The following is a 17082-nucleotide window of genomic DNA, read 5'->3' as shown; positions in this document are numbered from 1 at the left end:
GATAACAAAAAATGTAAATAAAGTTTTATCAAAGTAGGCCCTCACTTTATGTCAGATACAGCGGCAAGGCAAGATAAATAAAAAAATCTCGGTTAAGACGGCATAAAGATTTTTTTTCCACTTGCGGGATCCGCTTGTTGACATTTCTTACAGGAACAGCTCTTTTTAATTTACAAGAACCCTTTTAAAAAACAACATAAAAACCACCGAGCCTCAGACAAAGACTTGGCGGTACACTCGTAAAGTGTTTTCATGAATTTATACATTTTTATCTACTATGTAAATTACGAAGAAAATGTATTATTTAGTTAAAATACAACTTTTTAATAATCTTGGAAGATTTTGAGAGTTTCAGACAAATAGAACAAACAGCCATGCAAATACCTATTGTAGGGACTGTCAATACGAATGTACGAATATAAATAAAAACGGAATCTGTTATAATTACTGCCGCAATCCAATAAATTAAAAGACTTCCCTAAAAGTAAACCTTTTAACGAAATTAAGTCTATGCTTTCACATAATTTTTCTGCGGTGGTGACGTCAGAGAGTTATAGAGGTAGAGTTGCGTCGTGGGAAGCCACCTTGATATGTCATAAAGATAAGTAGACCAATTCCCTTTTTAAGGTTTAACAAACGACAAGGTCCACTTATCATACGCCTTTCAACTGAAAGCTTTGAAGCTCAGAGCATCTCAATGGTTATATTTTTATACTACGATTATACTTTTATTTTTATGCGTTTTGAATCCTTTCGATTAAAGTAAAAAATATTTTTTTTTGTTTTTAATTAAGTTGTTATCTATAAAGCCACTGGATTGCAAACTACTAAAAGCTATAAGTAATATAGAGTCTTCAATTTAGCGTCATACGCGGATACGCAACCTATAACAGGTTGAACTCGTTAATGGTAAACCAACACAGAAAGTGTTCGTAGCATATTGTTACAATAACTGAAAATGAAAATATCACGTGCGCGGGAAATTGGGTGCATTAGGGGTGTTCAGCGTTTGTTGTCGACTTCAGTGCTCGGTACGCCGGCCGGTCGAGCAGACGGCATGTCGCGCCGCCGCCGACGCGTCGCGTTCCGCGACTACATGCCCATGGACTTGAAGGCCATGGCTAAGGTATTGCCCACTCCGTAAACACTTAAGAGATTGAAAATATCGAACCGACTCATCCATCTAACATGCCAGTCATGATTGTTTGTGTGCGGTCGTATTATTTTGTTTTTAGTGGCTGATAGAACTTTCAAAAGTCGATATACTCGACGTTAGGGTAGAGTAGAGCATGATAGATGTTGTCAAGTTTTGATTAAATATCTGGCGTATTAATAACAACAACAGCTTTGTTTTTGTTAGATGTATAGAGCCATTCGAATAAACAAATTATCTATATTAGCTACAATAAAAATAACAAACCAATTTTTCCGCCGATTGTTATTTCTGTTTATCTGGGGTCCATTTAATATACGACTATTTATAATATAAGTTTATTTGGACCAATTAATAACAAATAACATAAACTCTCATTTCATTGTTTGTGTGTTCGTGATCTGTAAAGATTTTCTGCATGATATCGTTGGGCGAATCAACTAAATACTTAATAAGTGATAAGATAATACCTACCTTCATAATTAAATAATTAATAAAATAAGTGTTACATTTATTTAAGTAAGATATATTATACATACAGCAGCATTTGTTGTTAATATTATAAATGAGAATTTTAATGAATACCACGGGCATCATTCCAATGTTGCCAAACTAGAATGCAACCTCAGACGTCCATTGTGGTATCGCCTATATAGAGGATATTAATTAATTAGGTAACTGATTAAATATAGTTTCTCATAATTTGACATCCCTATATGTATGACAAGCATCAAATCGTAAAAATAGTTTGAAATATATAATACATGGCTACTTCATACATAAAGAAGTGTCTCAATATGTTTTCAGATGTCATGAAGATAGTTTCCGTCTGCACTTCCATTTTTATTTATTACCGCATGAAGTTTCAGCACACTCCAATATGCAACGCCTGCATAGGGTAGAGAGCAAAGTTTTACAAATAAACCTTCATTATTAAATTAAAAGTCGTAATACTCGAGCGAATAGAAATAATTACGCCTTGTTATGATTTATTTCTGAATCATAATAATTATTCTATGATTATATTATTACGGTATTCTTAACGATATGACGTACTTTATTGCAATAAATATTGACTTCAACATAACTATAAATAATAACGTTTATCATTAGTTACTAGGTACTAAGAAGATTAATCACGAATACAAATAGGGAAAAAAACCATTCAATATACCTTCACAATTTGTGACAATGGTTCACGACTCTATCTATATCAATAAGTAGTATCAAATGAACTCATGTAATGTAACATTGCCAAGCACCTAAATTACACTAAGGGCCGATTTTTCTAAACTGTCAAATACATTATTCGACGAATAAGTTTTATCCAAGCATTGAAAAATCGGCCCTAAAATTCATTATTATATCACTCTTAAGTGATAAGGCCGCCTTCTGTGCTGGACTAGTTATAAGTTTTAATTTTAAGGATTTATTTGTATGCCAGCACAATAAGTGTAAATAAATAAATAAATAAAATTGTGTCTCTTATCGATAAACATTGAAAGGTACTTAAAACAGCAAATAAATGTTTGGACTAGTTAGAAATACTCATGAGTTCATGACCTTAAAAGTCTATAGAAGCCAACCATTATCAAAATATGATCGACATGATAAAATACGAAGGCAATCGGAAATTAAAAGAGTTCTTGAACTTCCTTCATGAAAGAAGACACCATTTGAAATGTGATTCGAATTTGAAATCCAGTCATTTTCAAAAAGAGTTCATTGAAGTAGGAACATAAAAACTACCCATGAATAGGGTCGAGGGTCTCTTTATACCCTTTCGTGACGTTATTTGCGGAATGTTTCTATTTTTTACAAAAAGTAGGTTGTATTGCGCATAAAATATTTAATTTTAATCTTGAAACAAGAGAGATTATTATACTATTAATTTAATTGCTTTCTCAAATGAAAGGTTTGAAATGGTTCATTAATATTTTAACCTTGAATTATGAAAGTATATTAGGTATTTAATTTTTGTAGGTAGCCGCTAAGAACTCTACTGTAAGTATATTATTCTTTGCAAAACATTTTCATTCACCAAGTTTACATCTTCCTTTTTAACTTTGCAATGTAGGAATAATAAAAAATACATTATTTCTAGACATGCCTTATCTTCTAGCGGACTGACTTTCAAAGTTAAGTATAGGCAACGTTCAGCTTTCATGAAATAATGATACTTATAGCAGAACGCGTCGGCAAATCTTACTTGGATCGCTGCCAATAACTTACTAGATGTTAAGAATATATTATAAGAGTCAGAATAATTTATCGTGTTTGCAAAATAAAATTAAATAGATGTTAAAATGAATCAGAAAATATACCTACTCAAGATACACAGGTGGTCTAGAAACTGCGTGCCTACCAATGGATCCAACTTAAAAAAAATATTGCTACTAAAATCATCAAGCATTGCATTCAAGATTCGCATTTCGCAAATAGAGATTAGATTCAAGGGCTCAAAATTTAAATTACCTACTTTATGTATTCTACATATATTCCGCTCATAGTCGTCAAATGACACTATTTATAATATTCGAATTTTATTTCAAATGCAGTAAATATTATCAATTTTATTTTATTTGTGGTTAAATATATTATGTACCAACTTTGGTATTCAAGTAGGTACCCACGCCTACACTCAATATAAAATAAAGTTTACTTAAATACATATTTATTTTTTGTTATGTCTAACCGATAACGTCAAGTAATTTATTAATTTAATCACGCAAGCTTCAACGTATAGGTTACACCTACACAATAGTTTTTTTGCCGTTAAACAGAACAAAGACTACAATAAAGTAAAAAATTAAATATATAAGTATGTACTTACATATATATTTTGAACAAAATCACCAAACGGTTGAATTTGTTTTAACAATATCTATTGGAGAGCTTTTGAAAATAATGCAGAACTGAAGTGATCTCTTGATATATACAGTCCAGAAGATTTCCCTTTACCGAGATATACTTGGGCAGTACAGAGAACTTTTGATGAGAAAACAATTTTCCTTATCGTAATAAGCATCCATATAATATTTCTATCTCTACGAACTGTTTACTTTATGATGGTAATATGATAAGTGATAACTGATAAAATAAAGACTAATGAGACTAATTTGATATCTGAATCAATAACTGATTAGGTTTCTATTGTGCTATCGCGACCCAGACCAATTATGATATCTTTTTATTTTGGAAAACAATAGGTGAAAGTAATTATTAATCAGGCGAAAATACGGTCATAAATAAACATGAAATTTTTAACCTATAGAAAATCGTAACAGTTTATAATAGTAATTACAGCAAGATTAATATTTTGTATTCTGAACTTTCATCTACGAGAGCTAAGAAAAAAGGGAGGAACAACTATTATTGAGAAGTGGAAATCTTTTATTTTACTTTTGGCGGGTTTTGTTACAAACATTTTCATTCAGGTCAAAAGCCGCAGTTCTTCATATCTATGAAGTAAATAATGAAATTTAAAGTACAAATAAAATTATGCCCAAAATTTTTAGTTTTAAACTACTTGTGTCGATTAATTTAATTAAAAGTGATCAATTATTTGGGTAAATAAAGGCATTGAGAGTATATCTAGACCGCAGACATGCAAAAATAGAATGAAAATCAATTGCCATGCGACTTGGTCAGCCCTCAGCTTGCAGTCTGACTGCGATCACTCTCTGAAACACACCCCTTATCGCTAATCTATCGTCTCGACACGTTCTCACCGAATCTTAAGGACTTGCATCAAGGTTGCGTTGTGTGACGTGATATGTTTCCTTGCTTTTTTATGTTTCCTGCTTGCTATGTGCTTTGCATGAACTGTCGTATTTATTATCTTTTGACTCTACTTTACGTTTGTTTGATCGGTTTTGAAAATGATTTGTGTCTTCAGGAGTACGAGGAAGAGGGTCGACGTTCGAGGCGGCACTCGTCACCATGTAATTCACGAGAAGGGAGCACCACTGCGCTACACACGCAGCACTATGATGACACTGTAAGTAGTAGTTAAGTGATTACACTACACACGTACACGTATCTCACATAACATGTCAAAAGCGTACTGACCTTATGTCGATGGGATAAGCAGATGTCTTTGAACGTGCCTTCTTGCGTTTCATTAACTTGATATGTGTATGGCATCTACCTCCTTTACAATTTATTCAAACTCATTGTTAAAATTTTATTAAGCACATACAACACGCTGCAGATTACGCTAATAAAATAGGTCAACATAAAACAATTCATAGCAGAACAAGAGATTTAAAAGTAGGAAATACTAAATAAGTTTATAAGCTCACAGTTCGCAGTAGAATAAGCTGCCAAGCGCCACGGTGGCTGATGAACTTGTCATATAATTGTGAACGATGAATCACGTCCGATGGCAATCTATTTATGTCTCGAGACACTTATGCCATAATTCATTACCTAGGAACATGTATGCGATGTTTTCTCAGAAGAGCGTGACGTCACGTCTTCTAAACCTTCATAAGGAAAGTGTGATGCGGAATTGGATTGAGTTCGGAAGCACACTCATTTGACATTTCCCTTTTTGTCTAACTGAAAACTTTGGCGTGGAGCCAGCGCTCTATCTGGCTGTTCTCATTTTCGTTGCTAATGAAAAATTTTATGAATTTAGCGTACCTATAATTCAAGATAACTATGTACAGTTATGAGTTAAATATCTGCCTACTGTTTTAAGTTAGTCTATTGACTTACATAATAAATAAACAATGGCAATTAAGGTGTGTAATCAACCAAGATGCTGACACTGAATCTTTCTAATTATATATGAAATAGTAGGTTTAGTATATAACTATAGCAGTTTGTTCTTAGATTATGGCTATCGACTCACCATATTATTCAACTTGATACGTGTTGACATTTGGCATATCTCGGCCTTCCAGAGGCGTATGAAACAAGTCAGGAGTCAGAAAATGACTTATGAGATTTGATTAATGGTTATTCGCTTGGTACATAAAAATGGCATGGCATGGCTGTAATGGCAAGTGATGTTTTTTAATTCATTAAATTAATAAATAATTGCCTATAGCAATCAGGGATCTTGTACATGACCAATGGTGAAAGAGTATTTGAAATCGGTCCAGTACTTTCAGAAATTAATGCATTAAAACAAACAAAGTAGTCAACCTTAATAGCTGTGCTAATAGTATAGGTCATAGGAGTAAGATTCAACAATATGTTGACGTTATTTTAATTTGGAACCAAATTACGAGCCTACGAACCTTCACTCAAGTTTCAGTCGAGCGGTCGCACAACCTTTACGTTGTAATATAAGCTCTGTAACAACCTTCTATATAAAGTTACAGTCACATAAGATCTGACTCATATTTTACCTTCTGTGTCCTAAAACATTTTGCTGTTATTACCTTTTTGAGAATATCGGTTCTTTAACCTTATATTGCACTACTTTAAAGAGTATCAATTTGAATATCCATAGATGAAGATATTATCTTGTGCAATACTAATAAAACATAAAATATTTTTTTGAAATCTTTAATTCTTAGAGATTCGTCTATATATAGTGTTCTTAAATCTAAAATCAGTCTAAGCTACTTAACCTGTAAGTGAAGAAGCGAATCTTCGATTTACTATTTACAAGGAGTACAGAAGTTATAATAAACTTCGAAATGAGTTTAATTACTTTTCCAGTCGTTTTACTTTACTTTGATCGACGATTATTAAAGTTATTTAGAAATTTTAAGAACTTGTTTTTTATGATATCTAATAATCATTTTTTTCGATACACAAATCAGAATTACATAAGTTAAAGTTGAGGAACATTGGAAGCACTAATATTGTCATGATGGTGTTTTAAAATTATTAAAATTCCGTAGTTTCATTCCAATTCCAATAGATCCATACTAGTTTACAATTTAAGTACAAACAGTTCTTAGCTAAATTATTATAAAAAGTAATAACAATACTGATAATGAAAAAGAGCCATTTAAATAAATGAAAGTTCCGCTGCCTATCTACATCGTACTCAAGGACGTCAAAACCAAATGATTAAAACGATAAGATTTGATATTGAAAGATATTGAAATGGCATCGATACGAGTGGCCTCCCATCTATACTTTCAAAAACGCGTAAGTATCAAGTGTTGGGCAAGACAAATTATGCCTCATTACCTTAAATCCATATGAAATAATCTTACATCTAATTATGATTAACGAAGACATCATAGTTTCTCCTGAAGCGTTCGTCTCAGTTCCTCCGTGGCCTTAGCTAAATCTTTGTTGCCGTGCAGCCTCCCTTTCCCGCTGAGGTCAGAGCAGTCATCTAGATAATCTTTCGGTGGTTCCGCAGGATATTTGCTGGCAAACTTGGGCCGTGGGATCTTTACGCGTTTCACGTCGCCCAACCAGCTTTCCATTTTAGTCACTTTTAGGGTTTCTGGGTTACAAAAAGTACCTGAAAAAAATAACGATATTGATCAACGTTAAGATATGTGGTACACGACATTCTGCATATTATGGAGAAATATTAAGTTAAATAACAAGAAACAAAAATGGCAATAAATAACAACTATTATTTATAAACAAACTATGATGTAAATCATTGCCAGATTGAGTTCAATATCTATGTTAAGCAGTAATGTCACACACTTAACCTAAATTTTAGAAACAGTTGCGTAAACTAGGATCGTTGGTGTGAAATTGCGAAATGTTGATTACAAATTATATAAAAATCACGTTACGCGGGCGCCGGCACAATGTGTGAGTGTCAATGCCAATGCAATTGATTTCTAGTTTCCACAATGGAGTGGTGACCGTCTTTGGTCTTTATTCTAAAGACATTGTTTATGCGGAGACTGGTTTCGATGTGGGTTAAACAATACAATAATTTAATTGGCTAACATGACGAATGTCGCTTTCGGTATTGTGTAGTGTGCTTGATTTGGACTAATGTGTGTGCAATTTTTTTTGTTATATTAGTTACGCACGTGGTTTTTGACTCGTTATTATATATTTTTATAGGTATTTCTTTGTTTGCAATTTACTCGATATCGCTAGAAATGAATGATCGCAATTGACGCTTACGCAATGAACCTACGTGACGGGAACTTTCGCTGGCAATCAATAATAATTAGCTTATAACAATAAAATTATGTTGATGAATATTAATACCGGATAATCTGATTCATTCATTGCGCTTATAATATTAAAACAATAATATTTACGCACGATTAACTTTCTCCAGCGAAAGTGTGTCTAAGCGCAGTGACGATAATATATTTTGACGCTTTCAAAAATCTCAGCTTGCAATTTTGGGATTACCGATACGTAACGATACGCTGACCGTAATTGGAATCGATTAACCACTGAGTTTCGAATATTCATATTTTGGTCCGGTTCATATTTTGTATACCTAATAAACTTTCCAACGTAAAATCGATGCATGAAAATTCATCCCCAGAAATACGGGATAGATAATGTACTAAATAACAAGTTTTACAGTAGAAATAAGCAAACGTGAAATGTATAAAATTCGCTTGCTAGGTAAGAATTGATATAACATTTCTCAAAGAGTTCTTAGTATTTATGGCTATCGATCGCTGACAAAACTTCGTAATACAATAGGTAAGTTCTTTGTACATTTCTTGTGCAGAAGCAGCACAACTTTTATTACAACAAAATATACAATATACCGTAAGATTGAAATCGCTATACTGGCATCAATGTAGTGTTCTAAATAAGCTATTCCATTAATAAGAGCGGGATTGCGCCCAGTTGTAATACGGCGAGGTTTAAACGAATGCCTCGGAAACAATGAGGACAGTCCATTGTGTCGTTTCCGACTTGTTTTCATAAATAACAGACATCCCGCAATTTCAATTCAAATTACTTTACGTATACAATTTTTATGAATATTAAGTTTATTTTTGTTTGTATTTGGGACTGTCTCTGATATGACCCGTGTCATTATAATCCTTTGAAATACCTCTGTGAGACTTTTTTAATAATAATTACACAAATCCTTCTGTCTATTAAACTGTGCATTATAAACAGAATAGAATAGGACAACAAATAAATTACACCTTATATAAACAGTATAATTAGTCTTCTAGTAGTTCCTCTACCACACCGACGTTACTAAAATAATGATGTATATTGCACGGATGTAAATGTTAATTCTGCTAACGACAAATGCAGTTAAGTGGCGTTAAAAACCTCAAACAGTTACCGATATTACAACTACGATAAAAATATTAATTACCTCCACTTGAGGTATCACGCACTTCACAAGAAGTGTTTATGCTGTAGGTATATAATATAACTACCTATATTTAACTGCCGTGAGTCAACAACTCAAACACAGGATTTGCGGTTGAAATTGCACTCGGCTCAAGATAATGTCGTAATCGTTCCGTGAAAGTGGACTGTTAGCGAGTTAAGGAGTTCGCACACTTTTCAAGCTTATTTGTGTCCAGATTCATCGCCTGTACATAATTCAAGTCTTTCTCTGTCCATTTATAAATTGACATCCCGGGTAATTGGATGCCCTTGAAAGCAAATATACGATTTTCTCTATAAGGAGAGTTCGAATAAATTGGACTGTCATAGTGAAGTTAATCCGACCCAACATTGGCGTTAATCCGGAACTCTGGGAAAATAATATCCTGTATTCCTGTATAGAATCTCAGTTTCAGCTGTCATTCGATTGATAACAAAACAAGCATTGATCTAATACTGTATGGTTAAAAATTAGTATAAGCTTCATTATATTTAAAATTCAATTAACTTAAGGATATACTTAAATACGGAGTACATTTTATAATCAATCGTAACTTAGGTACACTGTATTTATTTATGACTGTAGAACGTAATTGTAAGCCTTTAACTGTAAGCTACAATTAAACAGTTTGGTTTGTTTATACCGGCTAGGGCTTACTAAGCCGCATGACTCAGCCGTGGGTGCAATACCGGACCCCCTAACGCTACAGAATGAATCAAAGCGATTAAATCGCCGCTGATCCGATACTATTGAACAAGAATGATATACGAGTTTCCCACAGTTAAGATAAATGCGCGCTAGCAATTAAATACGATTTCACAATAGAAACATAAAAATAAATCCAACATAAACATTTAATAGACCTTTTTATTAAATGTTTATGTTGGATATTTGCTTTTTATTTAATCGCTATAGTAAAAAATATTTACTTATTGTATAAAATTACATATCCGATAATGAATTTACTGAATGTATTGATCAGCATCATTGGAATATTTTTGCATTTGTTTTTTGCATATAATATGTATACAAAGTAGATATCGCATAAATAGCGAAGTTGCTTTCTCCATTTCTATTACGATTCGATCGGTAAAATATGAATCTAACGACATCATACCAATATGATACGAGTGTGTTGCGCTTGAGAGGAACATACCGCGAGATAAATTGGACTTGTCGCGTGCGTCAAACGATTCCGAGCGATCTTACAAGCACGTCCATTTGTAGATACATTTAATGATAGTTGTACGCAATTACACGAAACGGCTTGTACTTTTTATTTTACTTGCAATGAAAGTGGCCATTGTTCATGTGCAATGTTATTGCACTATAGTATGAACTTATAATACTCGTTTTGAGATCATTTGATAAGATTTCATGGTTAAAATAAACCCAGGTCCATTTATATAATCGGTGTATTGATCTTTTCTTAACATTGTTCCTATCATAATAATAAAATGCGAAAGTCTGTAACTACAATGGCTTTTAAATACTACAATGGGTCTTAGGAGTGTTACGTTTTTCATTCAGAATATTATAGGCATTGTTACAGATCAAAATTGATTTAAAGTGACTAGCTAGCTTTCAGTCGCTATTAAAATTTAAGAGATTGTATCAATTGCTTTATAAAGTAGTAAAAGATGCGTTACCAAAAGTTATGATATAAAGTGTCCCTAAATAGAAGTTATTAGTTAATTCCGAGGCCATATAAGTCGAGATGGCTATAAAGCATTCCATGAAGAGGCATATTATGGTCTCATAATAATACGTATGTAGTTCTATCGTGACCAAGTTCTTAATGACACTCTCATACGTGACATCGTAAATAACATCCAATTAAACTTACACTTGTCTGACTTTCACCGCGACATATCAGTTTTTTGTATTCCCTTCGTGTGTATGCCGTACCTAATAGACTGAATAAATGATGTACTTTAAAAGATCATTAAGAATTAAATAGCCATTTCTTCACTTGAGGTCACAATGAGGCTAAATTGTATTTTATAGCTTATTTTTCCTACATATTGTGTATTTTGATGGCATCGTTTTGTTTTTTATTGTTCTCATGTCCAATATTATTTTATTTTAGGTATATTGCTTTCGAACTAACGCAGAGAGCTTGTACCAAATCTCCTGCAGTTATCTGAGTAGAGCAGGTGGCCAGCACGACTACAATAATGATTCTATACTTTCTCAGGACTTCGCCTTTCCGGGGTCATGTGTTTCAAGACATGTAACATACGTTTAATTCGAAAATGGCAAAGTGTACCTGCATAATAGCACCGTATAATAATTCCGCATTTATGTCAAGGAGTATTTATGTCAAATTGAATTTGTATGGATAATGAGTTTAGATAGGCTTCGCATTTAACCCAGATTTCAGATTATGTGCTAGATTTGTTGATGTCATGATGATAATAATGGAAGAGTTTCTTTTTCTCTATTTCTTTGTCCGTTTTTTCACGGTTCAAATAAAGCACAGATTGGCATAATTTTTTTATAAGTAGTTTATTTTTTATGAACGAAGCTAACGATTATAATAATGGACGTAATTGTGCGAGTTAAAAAGTACAATATAGTTTAAATGTCGGATGAATTGAATATAAACGTTTATGTCCAATTTTTAACAAAGAACTATTGTGTCTTGAAATTAATTATGTAACCGCTTACTGGTTGCTCGCGTCTTTATTCTTTTATTACTCAATATGTAATTATCCTTACTTCAGCGAAGTATAAAAGGAAGAGATATGATTTTTGTTGCGAAAGTGACTATTTGAGTTTATCTAGTGTTTCTCAAGATACGATGATATAACGTATCATATGAATAAAAATTTTACGATATCGCGCAAGAAAATTACGAATACTAACAGCTACTTAAGTACAATTAAAGTTTTTAGTTATTATGTTCACTAAGAGCTCTTCATTTATTATACAACGTTAATAAAATAAGTCATAAATATAAGAAAAAATGGGCTTGTAAAAACCTCCGCGCAAAAACTTAAAAATCTTTATTTACCAACCGTGATAAAACTACTCCGTTTTTAAAATTGCTTTACCTGTTCAAAACTTGCCAACTGGAAAATTTGAACATTTATATAAAACTTAGGATAGAGCGCATAAGTTACTACCACTCTTGGCTCGGACTTGCGGTGCCAAGTTACGCGAAATTTTAAACTTATTCAATTTCGTAGGTGTTTAAATAAGAAGTTATAAGATCGGCACGTGCATTATTGCAAGATAAACAGTATCGTGACAAGTCGCCGTAATTGCGGCCCGTTACAAGTGGTGATAATGAACATGCTCCACTTATCAGCCCCATACGACCGGGGCACCCACTCACTCGTTAATATTGTCTTTACTGTTTACTTATTATCTCATACTTTCTATATAATGATCTTAACCTCAACACCTTTACAGATGCAGTTACCCGTTTATAAGGCTTCTTACATTAAATACTAATACCAAATAGCAAAACCACAAGTCAATCTTCTTACTGGAAATCGTGTGCTTTTATAAAAGAAATATAAGAAAATTTAAATTACTATTTTATTTTTAACCCATGGCTGAGAGCTAGACATAAAAACAACCCCGTGTATAAACACAGAAGAGCGGTACAATAAAACATTACGAGATACGACCTTTGCTCCCGCTTAATTAATTTTACGTGATCCACGAAATTGTTTCCGTGTTATAAAACAATTCATAACAATTATTCAAATATAGCTGCGAATATAACGCGCAAACTCATTAAGTTAATATGGGGCAGCAGCCGGTCCGCTGTAACATTTTAATTAGCCCATAACAGATGGCCTGTCTGCACCGCCCTTTAAAATTGTATGCTAAAAATTTGTGAAATTTATAACTGGTAAAAATAAACATTATTAATGTCGTGAGTCTTAAGGCGAAATTAGGTCGAGGGTTCGTGAGTGTAATTTATTTGCATTGCATTGACAACATGCAAGACATCTTCATTAGGATACACCTTTTTAAAATAAATAATGATGGAAAATGTTCTAGATACCGATTTCAAGAATTATGGTAAAAATAATGGTTTGCTATTATGTAGAAGAGAAGTAAGAGATAGGGGAGTTATCCATTTATACATTGTTCCGTAATGTTTTAGTTATGGTTTTCTAAATATTCTCCACGATCAAGCCATATCTACCATAAAATATTATGAGAGCTGTATAAGAATTTTTTATATGCAAAATTATTTCGCAGACAAGAAATTTATTATTGGCTAAGTGGTGAAACGATAAATTATACAATTTGTTCGCTGTATAATTTATCGTTTCACAAAAGTCAACAGAGACCATACAGAGACCAATACAAGTTTCTCGTTGAACCCAAGAGGTGCCCACTCGTTTTAAATAATTCACCGTTTTCTATCGTTTATGAAAATAAGAAAGTTGTGTGTGGTCTATTATGATGTATAATAAAGCAATACAACGGTTAACGGCCGGGATGTTTGGTTAGCGGGACCCGGCGCGGCGGCGCGTCTCATCCTACCGATCAATCTTGCGTTTTACATCAATAATTAATTATCTGACATGTCTATCGATACGATTATTGTACGGGATAATGGTGCGGCAATGCCACATTACCCACTTACGAACTATGGATGCTAACTTCAACTATCAGTGCAAAAAGTAGGTACCTATTTCAGTTTAAAGACTTTCCCAGTTTAGAATAAGAATTTTGCAATCAATTTGCCACAGAATAAAAATAGTTCACGTTTTACATCGATAATAAAGTCGTCATAAATAGATACTCATTTTGTTTGAACTTTCATACTAAGTTTATAACAATAGATTACTTATGCACCTTTTTCCGACGTATTATATTTTAATGGATTAGATAAGTTTCCGATAAGCGTGTCTAACCCCTGCTATCATTGTGGCTTGTAGTGATAATAATTCAGTCTTGTCTATGGATAATGCATCTTTGTTGTTAGTAGATCACGATTTACGAACCGCTAATAAACAATGCACGAGATACGGCACTTTCCCAAAGAAACTGAGGGTACTGCCCTTCACTTCTTCAAATAAGCCGTAAAAGGACACCAACACCTTAAGCCTTTACGAAAATATAGACTGAAGTTTATTTTTAAAAAATAATTATCAGTAGGTACCGGTTGCTACTATCTCTGAATCATTTCAAAATCGATAATACTTTTTTATCGTCATAACAATATACAAATAAGTGTCATCGTTACTATTTCAATATTCCTATGAATAATAAAAGAAACTCACAAAATAATAAGTTTTAATTTTCCATGAAAGGGCATCGTTTGAGGGTATATTGTATAAACCTACTTACTTAAAAGAACAATAAATATACTATTTTATTATCATTACTTTAGCTATATAAAGGTTTTGAAATAACAATAATGTTTAGCTATTGATTTAACATGAACAAACACAAAACAATAGACATCCATTGTGACCAATTTATAGGTTAAGGATAATTGTGTGAAGGCAATGTAAAAAGTTAAAAGTGACATTAGATATAACGATTAAAATTAACCTTAAACTACATAAGTAACAATGGCCAAAAACAGAATTGAACCGAGCGTGCTTCCACATGTTACACAAGTAAAAAAGTTGACTGAAGTAGTGATTGTTTATATCCCGACACGCTGGATCAATGTTGGCAATGAACAGGTAAAATACGACAATCGAAACATTAACCTCGATTTAAGATTGACTCACCTGTCACGGCTATCCTCTTTACTACAATAACCAACACTGGTTTCTATTTGTAAACAAGTTGGTGTGAGAGAAAATAATAAAAGACGTGCGCGCCAGTCGCCGTTCAGAGCAAGACTGGTCTACCAGCCGCGACTGTTTCTCTGTGCAAATCGAGTTCACTCCACACTCTCTTGGGCCAATCGACCACTGCATATGGAGTACGATAAGCAATAAAACGCCATATGGTAGGCATTAGGTAGTAAATCTCCGAGGTAATTTCACCGCCACCCACGCTTCCCTTTAATTGCCCAAGTAACCGTATTGTTACGTTCAAACTTTGACTTCATGCGCCTCGTTAAAGAGTGATTTAGAAAGCTCTTAACTATTGCCAATATTGATCCAGCGATAAGGCTGCAACTATTAACACGACTAAATACCTATATTTGACATACTTAAAAAAATTAAGACTTTTCTAATAATTGTCAATGGCAAATCGAAATCTTCTGAATGATATAAGCATCTGAATGTAAGAAAATCACACTAAAATAATTAAAAATAACCAAAGCTTTAATTTCCAGATAATAATTAGTTTTGGTCATGTTGGGTATCCAAATACCAAATGTCAAATGTATCAAAATCTCCGCAATTCTAATAAGTTTATAAATAATTCATTTCTACTGTGAAAGTAGTTATTATATAAACAGTAGGTACTGAGGTAACAGGATACATCGAGACATTATCAATAACGACTTAGCTTAGGTGTATTTCCTAAAGATTCAGGTCTTTTGACCCATGTTTTCGAAAGGTAGTGGAATCAGATTTTCTTTGCATTACCAAAATATGTATAAAACAAACTAGAACTACGTGATAATGAGAGTCTTTGCCTAGAAAAAATGCATTCAAACTTTGAACCTCTTCGTGAAACTGGTAGTATTGTACCATTACTTCGATCCCGTTTGATTTACAAAGATTTATGGCAGGATTTTAAAGTACGGCTTAATTTTGATGTCTATAATTAAATTGTTTTTATCATCTCCGTTAGTTCCCACGGCCCGAACATCTGCCCCAAACTGGACAAACCGGAAACTTTAGAGCTCTCCAGTGCGTTTCTTGAACCACATATCCTTTGCTTTTTCATCAACATCTATAATGGCTGATCACGCCTCCAATGCGTTGGAGTCAAATCTTTCCTCCTTCTTTTCTTTTGTTATCCTGCATTGTATATATCATAAGTTTTGATCATTCACATCATAAAAAGGATCTCAACACGAAAACATTTAAATTTAAGCTTAATAAGATTATAAATATTGAAAGACTTAAGTATTTCAATACTTTCGTATATTTATACTATCACATACCTTTTACTGAAATAAACTTGAAGAAGAAAGACATTTTGACAAAATAATATTATTGAACACAACAATTGCAATGTATTTAAATTAAGACCAGAATGAATTTACTTCTATAATATATGCCTTAAACACTTGCACCTATTTGATAATTCCGTTCTAATGTTACCACATGTCATTGTTTGTAACGAAAATGTATGTCTTTATGTAACTCTCCCGACTCGAACTAAGTGATTATTGTCAAAAATATGAAACGTAATACGCATGCGCAATGTTGTTGCGCGTTTTATTGCATCGTAAAGCTTATAAAGTAATAATTTACAGTGCAAAATCTTGCTTTAAGCTTTTGGATGAAAATAGAGATACGTATGAAATTTAAAATTTTAGGCATTTCAATATTTGACTGCATTCTGATGAATATCAATTTCAATTTCTAATGTTTTATCGTTTAGTTTTTCAAACACACAGGAAGGATATAGTGAGGCCTGAGGGTTATAATATTGCAAAATGTTTGTTTTACGACTGGACTTTATAGCCCTGTACGTACGCAACTATAGTAAAATTTAATATAAAGCTTTATCAAAGACACAAAGGATATTGAAAAATATAAAACCCAAGTCGTGCATA

The 17082-nt window shown here is 33.0% G+C and overlaps 2 protein-coding genes across 2 annotated transcripts in view; one reads left to right on the top strand and one right to left on the bottom strand.

The window, feature by feature from the left end:
- The window catches only part of LOC149490321 (whirlin-like), a 58556-nt gene that overhangs the window by 34271 nt on the left and 7203 nt on the right, over positions 1–17082 (top strand). The window contains exon 15 of the mRNA XM_089703084.1: positions 5052–5153. Coding sequence (XP_089559210.1) covers positions 5052–5153 — 102 coding nt within the window. The remainder of the gene's footprint in view (positions 1–5051; positions 5154–17082) is intronic.
- Positions 6656–15296, bottom strand: LOC149490322 (uncharacterized). The gene is made up of 2 exons (XM_089703072.1): positions 15128–15296; positions 6656–7592 (listed from the first exon to the last, which is right to left on the bottom strand). The coding sequence occupies exon 2, from the start codon at positions 7552–7554 to the stop codon at positions 7360–7362; it is 195 nt and encodes a 64-aa protein (XP_089559198.1). The 5' UTR covers positions 7555–7592; positions 15128–15296; the 3' UTR covers positions 6656–7359.

Source organism: Colias philodice, chromosome 2, assembly GCF_061535455.1.
Source record: "Colias philodice isolate Cphi_HAF_F1 chromosome 2, ilColPhil1 Martin Lab GWU primary, whole genome shotgun sequence".
Classification (NCBI taxonomy): Eukaryota; Metazoa; Arthropoda; class Insecta; order Lepidoptera; family Pieridae; genus Colias; species Colias philodice.
This window is presented reverse-complemented; position numbering and strand designations above follow the sequence as displayed.

Coding starts and splice junctions, on each gene's coding strand:
- LOC149490322 (XM_089703072.1), bottom strand. CDS start 7,554: ATGGAAAGCTGGTTGGGCGACGTGAAACGCGTAAAGATCCCACGGCCC.